The sequence below is a fragment of the Seriola dumerili genome, unplaced genomic scaffold, assembly GCF_002260705.1.
Source record: "Seriola dumerili isolate Sdu_G_001 unplaced genomic scaffold, Sdu_1.0 BDQW01000050.1, whole genome shotgun sequence".
Classification (NCBI taxonomy): Eukaryota; Metazoa; Chordata; class Actinopteri; order Carangiformes; family Carangidae; genus Seriola; species Seriola dumerili.
The window spans coordinates 2,882,781-2,900,914 of NW_019174305.1; the positions used below are offsets into that span (position 1 = coordinate 2,882,781).

Consider the following 18,134-nt stretch of genomic DNA (forward strand, 5'->3'; position numbering starts at 1 on the left):
ACTTTATAGTTGCTCCATTTAACTGTGTGTGTGTGTGTGTGTGTGTCTGTGTGGTTATGGGATGTCCAGCTTTGATGGATGGCTCTTATCTTGGATCTGTCCACCACTGATGCCCATAAACCTCACACAGTTCTTGTTTGCACTGCAAGTTCTCCACCACCAACATCTACTGCATCTCTATTAATCTCTCAAACCCACACACACACACACACACACACATTCCCAGTGGATTACATTGTAAAATGTCATGTCTAATAATTCAAGTGTGAGTGTTAAATAAATAAAAAAATAGCCACTGAAACCACTGGCCCTGCACTTTCAGCCACTGGTGTGTTTATTGTTATATTTACTGATGTGGCAGGGGACTGTGATGGAGATGCTGAGCGTAATGGAAACACGGTGCGAGAGGCTGATGATGACTGAAAATATCTGGGTCAACACGAGACAGATGTGTGTGTTTGCGTGTGTCGCTAGATGCTGAACAGCCAAGACAGCAGCGACGTGCTCTGTAATTCAAACTAATCAGAAAAGTCAACAGAGAAGCTGCTTTTCCTGATGTTAGCACTTTTCTCTCTGGGCCTTTTTTCGCTCCTTCACCTGGCCTTCAGAGGTGGGCATATCCTCCATCACTCCCCCAGGAGCAGTTTTCCGTCCTCGCTCCTCCTCTACTTTCTCTTGCACTCAGGCCGAAAACACTTACCAGCACCATAATTGAGCCTCTGAGGACTACTAAAGGAGATCTTCCCTCTCTGTCTTGCTCTGTATTTCAGGAGCCTTTAATTCCTCTCTGATGCGCCTCAACTGTTACAAATTCAGCTTTATTCTCTACTCTTGGTAATTAATGAATGTTGGCAATATTTTATCACTCTATCTCACACTTATCTACTCTCAACCACCCTTCCCCCCAAGCTTTTTGTTGCCTCAGGGTAACAGTGAGCTACGTGTGTATGAAAAACACCAAGAAAAATTAGGTTTCACACTGAATTAATCGAAAACAAGCAGAAACCACTTGTTTAAGCTTCTCTCTGTCGGGAGAGTTGCTGTTGGTCGGGAAACTTAAAATCCAGTATGTTTGAATAGCTTTTCTCTCCTGTTTTTTTTTTTTTTTTTGTTTTTTTTTTTACTTCCACCCAGTTCCGCCTTGTACCTAAATATATACAAAATACTGTTCGTACGATCATAAATGGCAAATATGAATCATTCTTGGTTAGAGAAATAGAGTGTGTGGTTTCTGTGTGTTGGCTCCTGAGCGGTGAAACCTACAGAACTTCCTCTCAAACCTGAGTGTGGGATCTAAATTCCCTGGCTGTCAATGCTCCTCACAGACACTAACCAGGTCCCTGTACACTGTTCTCCATGTGTTGGTCATCGTCAGTGTGTATTACACGTATATGATTCTGGTTTATATGATCAGGGATCATTGTTTTACATGATTTTACATCTCAGTCACTGAGTATGGTATTTCCCTGACATTATTGTTATCAATTTGCATTTTGAGAGGGAGAGTTGATTCTTTCATCGGAGTCATCTTTAATTATTTCATTACCATGCGCTAAGAGCAATAAGCTTAACAAGCAGCAGGGAATGTTTTGCAAATGTCTTTTGCCCTGGGTGTTGTGTCTCAGGCTACATACTATACTGGGGGGGGGGGTATTTTATTGGTGATGCAGCTTGGGTATTTATGTAGCCTAAAAGACTGCAGGCACTACTCAGGGCTGAAATTAGTTCCTCCACTCTCTCTACGTTATTTTGGTAAAAAATAAATACTCCATTTCCTGGAAAAAATAAACGTCATAAGGAATAAAAAGTCTGTTCAGTCTGTTTTTGTAAATTTTCAGTCAGCAGCATCAGTCCTGTCACTACAGCACAGGTATAGAAGGTTGCAGCAATGAGCAAAGGACAATTAAAAAGAAATACACACATCATAGCTTGATGAACAAATTATTCAAGTCAAAAATCTTTACTGATGTACATTGTGTAATTTGTTGAGAACAAAATGTCAGTCAGTGGAAACCAAAATCCTCAACCCACTGAGGGCTGGATTCACAATCACACTAAATATCAAAGTGAAAACTTGAAATCACAGGCTGATCGTACTTGCGTGAATTTCATCATGGGAACTCATAATGTGACTCAGTAGTGTGTATGGCCCCCGCGTGTCTGTATGCACTCCCAACAACGTCTGGGTATGCTCCTGATGAGTCGGAGGATGGTGTCCTGGGGGATCTCCTCCCAGACCTGGATCAGGGCGTCAGTGAGCTCCTGGACGGTCTGTGGCGGTACTTGGCAGCGTCAGATGCGTAACGTCCCATAGGTGCTCAATTGGATTTAGGTCAAGTTCTGGTGTTCTCTGGCGATGCCAATCGATCTGCACAGTGTGGGCTGTGAGCACAGGTCCTACTAGAGGACGTGGGGCCCTCATGCCACCCTCATGGAGTCTGTTTCTGACAGTCTGAAACATGCTCACCAGGAGCCTGCTGGAGGTCATGTTGTAGAGCTCTGGCAGTGCTCCTCCTGTTCCTCCTCACTCAAAGGAGCAGGTAGCGGTCCTGCTGCTGGGTTGATGCCCTTCTTCGGCCCTGTCCAGCTCTCCTCGTGTAACGACCGCTCTCCTGGTATCTCCTTCATGCTCTTGAGACTGTGCTGGGAGACACAGCAAACCTTCTTGCGACCTCAGGTATGGATGTGCCATCCTGGAGGAGCTGGACTACCTGTGCAACCTGACTGGGCTGCAGGTACCGCCAGTCAGGAAGGATCAGGAGATGTAAACCACATGTAAAACCATTCCCTTTCTGGGGGTTGTCTTGCTTTTGCCTCTCCATTGCACCTGTTGTCACTTTCATTTGCACCAAAACAGGTCATTGGTGATTCACAATCACTTGTGCTTCCTAAATGGCCAGATTGATATCCCTGAAGTTTAACTGACTCGGTGTTATACTGTGAGGATTAAGTGTTCCCTTCTTTTTTTTTTGAGCAGTGTACATTACTTCATCATACTTTCATATTTTTATCTGAAAGAGATATTAAATTTTATTCTAAATTTTAAAAAGTCTTGACTTTAACTTGGTCCTGATTTAATCATATTTTCATTTACAGTTAATATTCTCCTAAATCTGTAAAGCACAGAACTCTTTGTAGTAAAGATGCTAATACAACATTATCTATCATAAAGTATCACGTCTCTATAAAGGAAACGAAACATGGTTTTACAGAGATCTACATTCCCACATTCCCACTCCAAAATACAACATTATACCAGGATTTAAGATGTTGTAAATACACAGGCTCAACCTCCGAGCTAGACCTTTACCCAACTATACAGCTTTTTTGTTCATGTACTACTGAGTTTGTGAGTGTGTGTGTGTGTGGAGTTATTAAGCTTTAATTATGCACAAATTAATTTCGCTGTCCAGCTGAGAAGTGTTGATATTTCCCCTCTCCACATCCATCAACAGTCTGCACAACGCTGTCGTAATTCCTGCAGCATTATTAACACCAGGCGATCAAAAACTCTGCGGCCAGCAACTAATCAATCAGGCAAACTGCCATGGCAGCAGAGAGAGAGAGAGAGAGAGAGAGAGAGGAGAGGGAAGGTGATCATGATAGATCAGGATTTATGTCGTTACTGCAGTGCAGTGTCACTTCTGAGCTCATTGTGTCAGGGCTTTTATGAAATGATAGGCTAGTCACTGCAGACTGGCTCATTGTGTGTGTGTGTGTGTGTGTGTGTGTGTGTGAGAGAGAGAGAGAGAGAGAGAGAGAGAGAGAGAGGAAGAATGAGTAAGCACAATAATTTCTTCAAAATGGTGATAAACACTGTGTGTGATTTATGTCCACAGCACAGTCCTTTCTTCGCGGAGCAGCTGACGGCGTTTCAGGTGTGGTTGACGATGGGTGTGGAGAACAGGAACCCTCCTGAGCAGCTCCCCATTGTACTGCAGGTACAAAAGCACACACACACACACAAACATACACAGCACTCACCTTGATACACGCTCTCTTTTTTCTTCTGTGTCAGTTTGCTTTTTTACTGCGCCATCTAAATACATTCATGTTTCCAAAGCATGTAAAGGAAAGTAGTGGATGAAGAAAAAAAGCAGCTTTATGCAGCTTTTAATGAAGCCTGATTATATAAGAAGACCGTCACTGTCTGATGGAAGGTAGAAGGCAGGTAAAAACTGAGCTGCTGCTCCTGCTGTGTTTCTCGCTCCCACGAACAAAACATGAAGCTTTTCAAAATCAGACAGGCTCCTAAAGTTTGAAAAATATTTTTTCCAAATGTTTCTCTCTCTTTCTCTGTCTTGCTGAGCTTTGGTGATAATTCAGTATTATAATTATAACTCATTATGAGCTGTGAAAACATTTTTAGTGGTAGTCAGTACTGATGGCTTTTGGAACAGTGATGTGTAGAGAGTTTCAGACTATAAAGTAAAGAAATAAAAACCTTTAAAGAAAAGAGAATAGTGGAATAAGCTGATACATATGATGCAGACAGATCTTCTGTTTGTTTCTTTCTTCTCTCAGTGTCTCATGTTTTGCATCCTGAAATTGCACTGGACAGCAGTTTTCGCACTCGCACACCAATGTTCTCACTTTATTCTCTGTATGATTTAAAGTGGAGCACTCTGTTGGTAAATGAAGTACTGTATGTTTCACAGTACAGGAGGAGCCGTATGTCTCAAGTTTCACTATGTTTCTGTATGTCTCTTTATGAATATGTGAGCGAATGGGTGAATGGGAACTAGAAAGGCGCTGTATAAGTGCAATTAATTTACCACAAAAGCATTTCAGTAACTCTTCTAACATGGCGGCTACAGTACATGTATGGTTTATAGTGTTTAAGAGCACTTTAATAACTTTCTCCTTGAATTATTTGTCATTTAACAAACCACAAAATACTGTGAATGAAGCAGTTTCATCAAGTCCTGACCTGATTCTTCTTAATCTCAACCTTTAAAAGTGAGTTTAATTCATTTTTTTCCCCTCTCTGCGAACCTCTTTTGTCCAGCCAGGGAAGCTTTTTACAAATCATCTCTCCTCCCCTCACACTTCTCATTTATTCTGATAGCAGACCTACTGTGCGCTACCAAAATAATGCATAAAGAAATACTAAAAGAGCAGAAATAACCCAGATAAAACCGCATTAATCATCAGTCTTACTCAGCTGTTAAGTGATTACAGTATGACCATCCAACAAAACTCTTTAAAGACATCATGTTTGCTCTAACACTGTGTCTGCTCTGCATGAAACAGGAAGCAGAATAAATGATGGGATTGATGAGAAAATGTTTGAGGGGATCTGGGTTACTTAGTGAGAAGTGGGGGTGAGAGTCTCTTCAACTCATGATGGTCATTTATTAAACCACATAAATGAGTTTAAAATCCGTCACTGGTGCAGCAGTGAGAGAACTAACAACATTCTTCTTGCTTGATATTATTTCCACCAGCACTTCCACTCGTGCCCCAGGAGTCAAATATCATGCAGCTGAATTATTATTAATTATATAACTGTGACCTGTGTTTGAATACCAAAGAGCCATTACTTTGTCAGGCAGGTGAAGTCAGGAATGGCTTCACTTCTCATTAGGCACGAGCAAACTCAGTGGTCCACGAGTGTCTTTATTAAACACACACATCACCTGCCAAGAGTCCACCATTAGCATAGAATTTTATTACAACAATACTTTTAACAGCACTACCTCTCGCTGCTCCTCTTTTTTTTTTTCTCTCTCCCTTTATTTATCTGCGTTCTCCACCTTTACACAAGACGCTCTTTCCTTCAGGGCACCACTTTAGCTCTGCCAACAGAAACGTGTGATTTGCGCTGCAAAATAATTCCTGCAAATTAAGCCCAGCATTTGCGGCCCAATTTTCTTCCTTACAACACTGCAACAAAGGCTGTGACAAGAACAGTGTCTACTGTGTTCCCTGAAGTGGTGTTAAATTTGTTTGGGATGCTTTAATTGGGGTGAAATCTTGCCAAAACCTTGTAAGTGTGCGTCAACTGTTGAGTTACAGCCCTCCCTCCCTTTCCCTCGTCCTCCCACCACCACCCTCCCGTGGGGTCGTACAGTTGTGGTGTTGTCTTATACCACAGCGGAGTAGTGGTGTGCTGCTGTCCGTGTTGAATGGTAATTTCCTGCTGACTCAGCACGCTGCGAGCTGCAGCCCGTCCATACAGCAGTTCTGTCGGGACCCGTTAAAAGCCGAGGAAAAGGCGCACGGCCAGGGGAGCACTGTGTGTGTGTGTGTGTGTGTGTGTGTGTGTGTGTGTGTGTGTGTGTGTGTGTGTGTGTGTGTGTGTGTGTGTGTTTGTGTGCATGCGTGCTGTTGAAGTGCAAGAGAGGAAGTAAAGCAGCTGTAGCCTTTAAGATTAAGCAACATTATGCAGCTTTACACCATGATGGGAAAGTAATTCATGCCCTCTGATGTATGATGTGGACACATAAACAGGTTTTATACCCTTTTAAGCACACAGTTGTATAAGAATGAACTTAGGCTAACATGTTCTTAGAGGATTTACGATTTGATGCCAAAATATAATCTGGCTCCATTTGAAAGACGCAAAGAGCGACAAGAAAAGGGCAACAGAGAGTAATCCATCAATAATGCTCTTTAATGAAATGAGCAAAGGGAGGACAACAGAGCTCAGGAAGGAGAGACACAGTGCAGCGTTGTCTTGACAACAGCCGTTTCATCCAGAAAGGATTAACAGATTTTGCATAGGGATTACAACATCCCTAAATTGTGATGTTACGTTAACAGCTGCACATTCACAGTCACACACATTTGGCTTTGTCAGTAAAGTGATTAAGGACATGCATATGCATCATATAATACCATGACGACGTGTGTCTCACAGCTCATGCACACAGCGTGATCGTAGGAAGTGCTTACTCATCGCAGTAAAGGAGATTGGAGTCAGGGTGTTACACAGATAAGGAACAGAGACAAATATGCACACACATTCTCATGCATTTGAATATCACAGCATTGCTCAGGGATTTTATTTTCATCCCTGCTACGATGAAATGTATGTTAATGTTTTACTTGAATCATGTGCATAAAATGAATTTATGTATGTGTGACTGTGGTAAATGAAACTGACATCTTTGTCAAATCCTCATTCTTGCTCCGTCCGTATTCTGGCATGGTGGTTTTTCTTATTCCTACAGAGCGCGCACACAAACACACACCTACGTCACACACAGGTCCATGTTCACACGCTCTTCCTTGGAGCTGGAGGTAACCCTGGGCTGGTCTTCCCCGGCCTCCTTCTGTCGGTGTGGTCATGCTCACCAGGTTAAAGTCACGGAAGACACTAATTATAAATTATGTGTTAGAGGAAATGTCCCTGTCTGTGTGTGTGTGTACCTGGGGGCCTCCATATGCTTGTTCCCACACACACACTGGGACAGTCACATGGGGATGTAGCAGTGTCCAGCCCTCACACAGGCTTTGTGCTGCACTGCGATTAATGCTGCTTAAAACGACACACACGCACACACACATTTACATTTTTAGCACATAGCATATGCATCCTTAAAATAGTCCTCCTTGGCCAAAACAGCTACATCGTGATCCCACATAGCATCACTGTTATATTGCGTGAACACACACGTAAACCAAAACCAAGATGCACACACACACACACACACACACACACTGACGTATTGTCCTGAAACAGTATCTCCTTAAGAAGCCAAGTGAAATGGCAGCCAAGAGGACGCACCCAATCGCCCACACAGATGTCCACACATCCGTGCACATACACACACACTATATTTATGTGTGTGTCTGTGTGTGTGTGTGAGTAAACAAGTTCAACCGGGTGCCAGTGTGTCAGTAGTAGTGGTGGGAGAGCCACCTGTTTCACTCCACCTCCTCACTCCTCGCTGCAGTTTCTCCCGCTGTCCTTCCTCTTCCTCCTCTTCCTTTAATCTCGGACTTCCTCTTGATTCAGACGCAGCAGAGCTGACCTGTGACCTCTGCTCTCTTTCAGGTCCTCCTTAGTCAAGTGCATCGGCTTCGGGCTCTAGATCTGCTTGGACGGTTTCTGGACCTCGGACCCTGGGCTGTCAGTCTGGTGCGTTGAGCTCTACATTTACTGTGCTGATAATGATGGGTTTCAATTAAAAAGAGACCAGTTCTCTACCTTAGAATAGCATGAAGCCTTCAGATGGTATGAAAGGGTGTCTAACCAAACATTGGTAGTCTTATGTGCTGAGGATTTGAGATCTCTGTCACTGAGATTTCTGTCCACACCCCAACACAATAAAGGTGAAATGAATCTTATTTGTGGCAGTTAAACCAATGAAAAAATGACAAAAAAGTATCTGTGTTACTCTGGATGATTCACAGACTTCACTCTGAAGAGTTTTCAATGGAACTACAGGTGTGTGGATTATCCAGAGACATTTTTACAGGAAAGACACATGGCTGATGACCTTTTCAGATGTAATTTTTCAATGAACACACAGCTCACAGGGCATGACATCTAAAGAGCACGAACAAAACGTTATTGTCTGATATTGTGATATAATCTGCTGTATTGCGATAAGGGAGTTTCAAAGGCAGCTATCTCAAAATCTTGGCACATCAAATATACACTGTCTGCATGGCTAGCTACCAGGTAAATGAGAAAATATATCTTTTTGTAATTTTGGTATTCTGACCCTTTAATATGGGTTGTTTTTAAAAAAATAAATAGTCACAAAGTGCATTATTAAAGAAGCTGTTGTTTCAAAAACTACTAATTCTTCTGTCTTCTTATGGTGGCAGTTTGGAAATGTTTGAACCTGGAGACATAGTTAGCTTAACAGTAACTTGTGTATTTCCGGGAGATATTGGTTATGTGACGTTTTTGTCACCAACAGTCCCCTTAGCCTGACTCTCTCCACAGTTCAAAAATACACCTTGAAAACTAAAATGAACACATTGTAGAGATTAAAGAAAGAGTGTGTTAATAAGTGTGCATCCTCGATGCAGCTCCATGTTTAGTGGACAGACTTGAAGTGGTATCAATTATCTCACTTAAATTTCAGAAAGAACTTGAAACAGGGTAATCCTTAAAATGTTGAACTATTTCTTAAGGCTTAGAAAAAAACACTGCGTATTTTGTAGCATGTTTACCATAACTGACAGGTCACTCTCAGTTAGCTAGCTGCCGCTACTGGACCCAACTCAGCTGAACAGAAAATACATTACTTTGTAAACAGATAGTGAAGTGCTATACCTACATGAAACACTCTGTTGAAGCTAACTAATTAAGCTATTTCTTTTTATTATTTTGAAGACATTAAGTAATATTTTTCTTAATATGTTGTGTAGTTTATTTGATTTGAGTATCGCTTACAGTCGTAGTTAGTAGCATACTATACTGCATGCGCCAAAGGGCAAACTCCTCTTATTGGCAAAGCTGAAACTGAGCACAGACATTTGAGCTTCAGTCAGAAGTCAGACCATTGTCTTTAACTATCCCTGCTCCTTCCTGTGTACATGTTTACATTTCAGGCCACAGGTGTGTCTGGTTGGTCGAACTTGGACAATCACATTCAGCAGCAGGGCCTGGCACACAACTGCAATATCAATAGGGTTTTGTAAACACCATTGTTGTGTGTGTTTGTGTGTTTTTGCTTGCGTTTCCAGGCCCTGTCTGTAGGGATCTTCCCCTATGTGTTAAAGCTGCTTCAGAGCTCAGCCAGAGAGCTGCGGCCACTGCTGGTTTTCATCTGGGCTAAGATCCTGGCTGTGGACAGTGTAAGTCACGTAAAACACTCATACACATTAAAGTTTTTCTGCCTCATCCCTTCTAAACCCTCGTTGTCTTGAAATTTTATCAGTGTTTTTACATCATAGGTTTAAAGGTGCCGTATGTAAAATTTAGTGGCATCTAGCAGTGAGGTTGCAGATTGTAATCAACTGAATACCCCTCCCCCCACCCGAAAGGAGACCCTTACGGTAGCCTATAGGTAATGTTAAAACACGAAAGGCCCCCACTAGAGCCAATGTTTGGTTTGTCCGTTGTGGGCTACTGTAGAAACATGGCGGTGCAACATGGTGGGTTTCATGGAAGAGGACCCACTCCATATTTAGATATAAAGATCTCATTCTAAGATAACACAATGAATCTTATTTTCAGGTGTTTATACACTAATAAAAACATAATTATGCATTCATGCATCCATTTCTGCCAGTCGATCCCCCTAAACGCCACACACTCCTTTAATCTCATTATATGAATTCTGCCTGCTTTGTAATGACTTACACAAGGGATGAATAAAGGACACGTGGCTTTAGGGGGTTAAAATTACGAAAGATTAAAGAAAGACTGTTAATGAATGTCTGCACAGTTATGTCAGGGGCCTAATTTTTTGTACTGATGATTTTACAATGACAAAAAGCAGCTCTGTTCAAGCATACAGTATGGTATATTTATGTGTTTGGATGCTTTCAGTAAATGTAAATCAAATCTGAAATTGATAAAGCTGCTTTAGTTGTTTTTAGTTTGCTATGATGAAATATTTGTTCATTATTGAGAAAGACTGCCAGTCATACATTTCAAATGACTCCTTTTGCCTTGATTTTATTTTTCATAAAAGAAAACTGCACACTCCCACACACTTTTTGTAAATGTTTCAATCAGACAGTGACTTTGATCTAGAGCAGTTAGCTTAACTGTCAGCTTGACTAAAAATATGAATAAACCCCAAAGCCTAATGCAGTAAGTGCCTCAAAGTAATCTGCTTTGTGAGTCATGTAAAGTATAAAGTCATGGCATTTTTTTACAATAACGAAATTGTTGAAAATGACACCTACATAGAAATTTTTCAATACAAACAATCAACAGTATGGAGGCGCTACCAAGGGTGAAATGTCCAACTACTCTCTATGACAGAACTGCTTTATGAGTGGAAAGTAAACTTAAGCAACATCTGCAGTAAAGTGCACACTTCTCTTCCTCTCTCTCTCTCTCTCTCCCTCTGTCTCTGCAGTCATGTCAAGCTGACCTGGTAAAAGACAACGGACACAAGTACTTCCTGTCAGTTTTGGCCGACAATTACATGCCAGTGAGTATTGACCAATCATGTCAACACGTTTGTGAAGAAAATTACCCACATAGGTCTTTTCTTGAACAGAATATAATGGTACATATCACTGTCTTTCTCTTTGATTTTGATCTTTAACTCGTCACTTTACTGACATGAGTTGAAGAGTTCAACAGAAACATTTCAGAAAGAAGTGTTACATCAAATGAGATCTCAAAGTTCCTTTCAAATTCAAAGGTGCTTTATTGGCATGACAGTTGTGTGTGTGCATGTGTGTGAGTGCATGAATGCGTGTGTGTGTTTAGGTGTCAGGTTGTGGCCTGTTGATATATATACAGTATATATAAATATATACTGTATATATATATATAGTATATTGGGCAGCAAAATCTTCCCTGTCCTCTTCTCCTAGGAGTATTTTAATTTTGAAACATCATTTAGTTAATTGAAGTTTGGATTACAGAACTAAAGTGGTTAAAGTAAACATTTCTTATTTCAGTGAATGCTTTACATTGTAGGAGGAAGTGCATCTCTGTCTCAACCTCACCTTTCTCTGTTTCAGGCTGAGCATCGAACAATGGCTGTCTTCATATTGGCGGTTATAGTCAACAGCTACAACACAGGACAGGTACGAGAGTGTGTGTATGAGCATATTTGTATATGTGTGTGTTTTCACACTGCTGTCTGTATGCTTGCTAGAAGCCCAAAGGGAGAATGTACCAAATTATTCATTTACTTCCCTCACCAGAACCAAGGCGGGTTCTTTCAGGGCCAGGTGTCACTTTGAGAGATGACTCTATCGTCCATTGTGTATTTCCGGGAGATATTGGTTATGTGACATTTTGTCACCAACAGTCCCCTCTATAATCTCCGTCTCCGTCCCAGCCACCTCCTTGGTGACACTTTATCACCACAAGTGTCACTTCGGTCTGCTCCTGGCCTCCGGTGTTCAATCCCAGAAGCCTTTTGTGTCTGACGCTGATCAAATGTCCAAGGGTGTGATGTTGGGATGATGTAGCTTGTCATTTCATGGAGTGCACACACACTCACACACACTTCTTGACACACTATTCCACAAAGAAATATTCCACCATCACTCCTTTTCGCTTCCACAATCCTGCTCTCTGCAGTTATTTTTCAATCTAGTTGTGAATGTTATTTGACTCATTCATTTCTTTCTTCACCACCTTACAGTACTTCTCTCTCTTGACATTGTATAAATTTAACAAATCAGAAAAGCTATATGTGCTCCCAAGCTCAGAAACACCCATTCTTCTTCCATACCACTGTGTACTTAATGCGTCTGCCTCTCTCACAGGCCTGTAAATAATAGATGATACCCAACATTACAGAGAGAGACTCTGCCTGCTCCACATCTCCATTATTTATCCCTCTTACTTTCAACAACAGTGCTCATTACTGCTGTATCGCTGTTACAAACACGTCACCGAGCACTGGCGTCTTAATATTCCAGTTCTCAGGGTTCAGCCGGGAGCAGCAATCACAGCCAAGTGACCAATGCAAGAGCGATCTGAGGCGCGTAGAGAAACGTAGAGGGGGCTGAAGAGACGGGGCCACGAGTCACTGCTGATTGTTGTCGAGACACCTCAGCGCGTGACCATCGTGTTGTTGTCACACAGAAGGGACTTTATAATTTTCAATAACCGAAAAAATGGCAAAGTAGAAGTGATTTAATATTATTTCTGTTAAAAAGAGAAGCTCAGAGCGGCAGAGCGGTGAGAATGACATGAATACTGTTGTACTGACGGAATTCTTGCTGTTGAAATATACATTCATTGGCCACTTTATTTACTTGTAAAATATAATACAATCCAATACAAAAACTTAAATTAGGGTCAACAAGATTTCGCGCTAAACTGATCACCAATACTTACCACAGTTTATAGTTGTAAATCAGTGTTTGTAAACCTGTGGAATAAATCTTCATGAGATATTCGGTTTGTGCACATGCAGAAAAGATTTGTAATAGAAAAAGAAAAAAAAAAGAGGCACTGTGAATGAAAACTGTGAACATCTGATATCGGTGGTGAGGTTATACATAGACACTGTAATAGAAGAAGTGCTTCTGTGAATATATGTTTACAGATACAAAGCAAAAAAAACTGTGTGTAAAACTCAGTCACACTTTGTATGATGCTCCAGTTACAACTGATTTTGACCCTGTTTTCACACCTGAATCTGATTGGACAATCCAATCACAAAGCAGAGTCTAATCAGAACGCAGGTGGTTCTGTTGTGGGCTCTCCCACAACCCAGGTGAGTTTGCATACATACACAGCACATTAAATCTTTATCAATATTTTAGATATAGGCCTAGTTTAACCCACCTGGGCTGTGATTTATTTTACAGGTTTACAAAGGTTCATTTTCAATTACAAACTCTGGAATTATCCGTGAACATCACTTTACATGCTCAAAATCTTTTTGACCCTAGTTGGAGCCCATACAACTCAGCCATAAATTCCACCTTTACAAAGATGATAAAGTTCAGTATATGAATGACGGAGGTTTTAATTTAACTCTGTGCTTATTATTGAGGTTGTACAGACGGTGAAGAAGGAAACATTTTCAATGAGCGAGAAACACGACAAATGCAGATGCTTCCACACAGGTGCACTGCATGGTACAATTAAGCAGTTAACATCCAGTCATGCTCTGTGGCAGGAATAAAAATGCAGAACAGGCCCAGTTAAATATGATTATGTATCAAGATGGCAAGAGTAAAAGATCTAAGTGACTTTGAAAGAGGGTTCATTGCTGGGGCAAGGATGGCAGGAGCTTCAGTAACAAAGATTGTGGTCGACAGCACACATTTGATGAGTGTGATGTTTGTGCATTAGCGCGATATGTAAGGAGAAACAGAAGAGCAGCTCTTCCTCGGGTGACTGAGAATGTCAATGCAGGACATAATCAGACTGTGTCTCCTATTACAATAGGTTTCAGTGAATAAACCCCTCTTTACAAAGATGAATGCACATGTGAGAGTTCAGTGGTGTGAACACTATCCGCACTGGTCTACAGAGGTGTGGAAAAAGTGATATGATCAGATGAGTCATCCTTTACCATGTTCTCAATAGGTGGGCGAATACATGTGTGGTGTACACTAAGTTCTCTTAGTACACAGGCCTGAATGCTTGACCCCTGCAGTGAGGGGATCCGGTGGCTGTGTTACGCTGTGGGGGCATTCTGCTGCACTGCATTATGTTGAGCTGTATCTACTGTTTCTTTTTGCCCCATTCACAAACATAAAGGGAGAATATTGGAAACACATTTCCGTATAATGCTGTACAGTTCAACTCCATCACTAACTGCGACCTTGGTAATAAACATTTAGTTGTATTTGTTGTAAGTTTTAACAAAAACTGACCATTATAAGTTTGGTAAAGGGAAAATATGTGACAGAGCAGTTGCACTGGATCGCATGAGATTTAGGGCCAGGAAGTGTACATTATGTTGACTCTACCATGTGAGCCTTTCTAGTAAAGATAATTTCGAACAAGGCCTTTATTAGTGACTGTACTTGATTTTCATAATGTTGGACAAGTCCGTTTTCTTACTTCTACAAAAGTTTAACATCCATTACAATCAAGTAAAGAGTGAACTTGTGTCACTTCATGAAAAGAAGAAAGACAAAGGCAACTGGGAACAAGAGTGGAGAGTAGTTGTTAATGCACTGCACAAATAAAAAAAAAATCAAAAAGAAAGTTTAAAAGGATTTTGAATAAAGCATTCCAGCTTTTCCTTCGCACTGACGCAAACCTTGATGGACCAGTTACCTTTTGTTCACAAAAAAGATTTTAGGAAGACTGAAGAGGTTCAAGGGAATAAGTTGTACTGCTGCAGAGCCTCATAATCTTTCTGTACATCACACAGAGTGAGGTTACAGGTTAGTGGTGATTAGCTGGGTAATGAGTTACAAGTCGGCTCCCAGCCTGATGCCTTGATGCTGCTCAGGAGGGTTAGACTGATATATGATGCTGATATCGTCCTTTTATGAAATATTAAAAACTGCTAGGTCATTGTTGGCTAGCACAATTTGTCCAGGACTGCTCTACAAGGACAACAGAGCAGAGTCTGTGAGCGTTTGTAAAAGTTAGTGACTCAAGGGAAATTATGTCTAAGACAAACGGCCTTTTCATTGTTATTACTTCATAACTTACAGTCCTTAAAATCTTCTTATATTTCCTGAATGTTCTCCACAGGTATTCCCCCCTTTTTAAAACCAATAACACTAAGGACACATTTGAATAACGTAACATCTCTCACACTCGTTATTCTGCAGCACTCAATTCTCCTTCCTTCACCCTCCTCTCCTCCAACCAGGAGGCCTGTCTCCAGGGCAACCTAATAGCCAACTGCCTGGAGCAGCTGTCAGACCCTCATCCCTTGCTCCGCCAATGGGTGGCCATTTGCCTGGGCCGGATCTGGCAGAACTTCGACCCAGCTCGCTGGTGTGGAGTCCGAGACAGCGCCCACGAGAAGCTGTACACCCTGTTGTCGGACCCCATCCCTGAGGTGAGAGGTTAATACCAGAGTCCTGATACATTTAAAAAGTCAGCAGGGATGTTTGACCCTTACAGCAGGAGCAAATTAAGAAGCCATGATATCTTTACAAGTGCTTAAATCACACTTAAGTTATTTGTAATAAATAAGCTTGTCAGGCATCATTTGCATTAGATTTTGCTGTTTGTTTCAAGGTAACTTATTTAGATCCTTTTGTGGAGATGTTCAGTCCTTTTTGCAGCTAGAGCTGACAAGAGAAAAGTAGATTGCATAGCTGTCACAGGTAATAACACTTAGATAAAAAAAATCTTTATTTTTTATTTTCATTTTCTTTAGTTGGTTCAAGGATTAGCCTTCGCTTCACAAAGAAGCAGATTTCTTTAAAAGAAATATACATACTCAGGGAAATATTTCTGTTACACATCCTATATCCCAATGCATCTAACTAACTCTGTCACCCAGTGCTGAGAAGGAGGCCCTGCAGGTGTTGTCCAGTTGTTGTTGGTGTCTGGGTTCAGTCCTACATTGATGGCAGAAAAGCAGAAAAACATCTTACAGTCAAGTTCAACTGCATGTTCATAACATAACCTTACATAACATAACAGTGAATCTTAATCCAGAATTTATGAATTTTGGGGCATATGTAAGTAAGTATTTTTCTACTAGATTACAGTCACTTTTATTTTATAGTATTTTGTAGTATTCAGTGTTAACTGGCATCTCCAGATCTTAAAATGTTGACCTTAGATTTCTGTTCCGTCAACATGCATATTTTATAAAGCTGCAGTTTTTATATTTATCATAAACAGTTGCAAGTAATAGAGTTATAAGTCTTTTTCGACAGCTGTGGGTCTTAACCAGTACCACTAGAACACACACCTTACTGAATACAGAGCAAAATGTGGTATTGCAAACCAGAGCAAAAATACACTGAAAACAACGGAAAATTTTGTAGGACTCCTCTGGTGTACTGATATCCTGTGGCACTACTACAACTAACAAGAGCCAGTTTTGTGGAAGATAAAATACACACAGAGCCGATCCAAACAGTTTGGACCCGCTGTGCTGTGATGGTCAGCATCTGACTGGGCCGTGTGCCGACCAGAGGGACAGCGAGACAGAGTTTGCCCTGAAGTTCACCCAGACACTTGGTGCCCCCACTCACACACACACCACAAATTTGCATTCAGTAATATACACATGCACACACAAGGAACATCTGTTTGTACCAGTATCTTCCTCCTTCCCTTGGACAGACAGCTGCTTTGACCATAGAGTTGAAACTGAGGTCTGCAGACACATCTGTCTGCGCCCGCACAAACAAACACACGTTTACTTGTGTTTTTTTTTTTTCAGCTGTTTTTCCAGGTTGTTCATTTACTTTGCATTCAGAATTTCAGTGTTATTCAAGGTCACAGGAGACTCTCACTGGCTGATCATAATTGACTGCATCAAACGGTGCAATAGAAACAGCACATTTACAGTTAAATGACTACATTTTAAAGTTCTCCTCCGGTGCTAGATTGAGACAGCTCAGATGCTGTAGTACCTCTGTGTGTGTGTGTGTGTGTGTGTGTGTGTGTGTGTGTGTGTGTGTGTGTGTGTGTGTGTGTGTGTGTGTGTGTGTGTGTGTGTGTGCTTTCCCCCAGAGCCACATGGAGAAGATTGAAGAAAGTGATGAGTAGTTGAGGGGACAGAATGTGAAAGAGGAGCAGAGATCAGCGACTAAGCACAGAGTTTAATTAAGTCTGAGGGGACAGAACCAAGATGACACTGTCATTTAGTCACAGCATGCAACTCACTACAACACACACACACACTGAATATTTTTGTTGACATTTTGTTGATAGTTATGTTTTTGAAGACTCAAAAACCTGAATGTACCTCTTAATTGGATATTGTTAATGCTCTTTTGTGCAGAGTTAGTTAGTTTTCTTTTTTCTTTTCTAGTGTATGTTTAGTGTAATGTATTCATTGTTGTAATACTGTTTTATGCTGTGTTGCCCTCTGTTCAGTGCTCAGAAAATCCTCCACAAAAACTATACTTAAGTATACTTAAAGAGCTATTTGTTAGTCTTGCTATTGCCACATAGCTGTTGTTAGCATTAACAGCTGTTCACTTATCAGTCTAGAAGAAATGTTCAGCATCAAACTTCCTTTACTCACCAAGAGCTGTCTCCGGCAGTGGAAAGAAAGCAACCCTCTTGTTTTGCTTGTGTTTCTATCACTTCTTTTCTTGTACCGAAGTTAGCATGCTAACCAGCTAGCTCTGCCTGGTCGGACTGTCTCGTCACTTTCCGATACAGAGTCACTGTAGTGTCTGCCATGAGGAAGAAGTGCTACTCAGAGGAAGTATTATAACGTCTTGTCTTGTAAATGCAATGATGGCTGAAGCTCTTGGCAAGACTGGTCAGTAATGCTAACTTTAGCTATGTAGCAATAGCAAAACTACAAATAGCTTGTTAAGTCCTAATGTTCAATTGTTTCAGTTTGCATATGTGGAAAGACAAAAATTACAAAGGTGAAATTTTGCACAAAAAAAGAAGAAAAACTTCTACTTTA

General features: G+C 41.1%; 1 protein-coding gene across 1 annotated transcript in view; it reads left to right on the top strand.

The window, feature by feature from the left end:
- Window positions 1-18,134, top strand: part of rptor (regulatory associated protein of MTOR complex 1) — a 184,107-nt gene that overhangs the window by 119,649 nt on the left and 46,324 nt on the right. Inside the window, exons 12-17 of the mRNA XM_022739982.1 lie at window positions 3,840-3,941; window positions 8,003-8,086; window positions 9,649-9,759; window positions 10,995-11,069; window positions 11,611-11,676; window positions 15,393-15,584. Of these exons, the coding sequence (XP_022595703.1) occupies window positions 3,840-3,941; window positions 8,003-8,086; window positions 9,649-9,759; window positions 10,995-11,069; window positions 11,611-11,676; window positions 15,393-15,584 (630 nt within the window). The remainder of the gene's footprint in view (window positions 1-3,839; window positions 3,942-8,002; window positions 8,087-9,648; window positions 9,760-10,994; window positions 11,070-11,610; window positions 11,677-15,392; window positions 15,585-18,134) is intronic.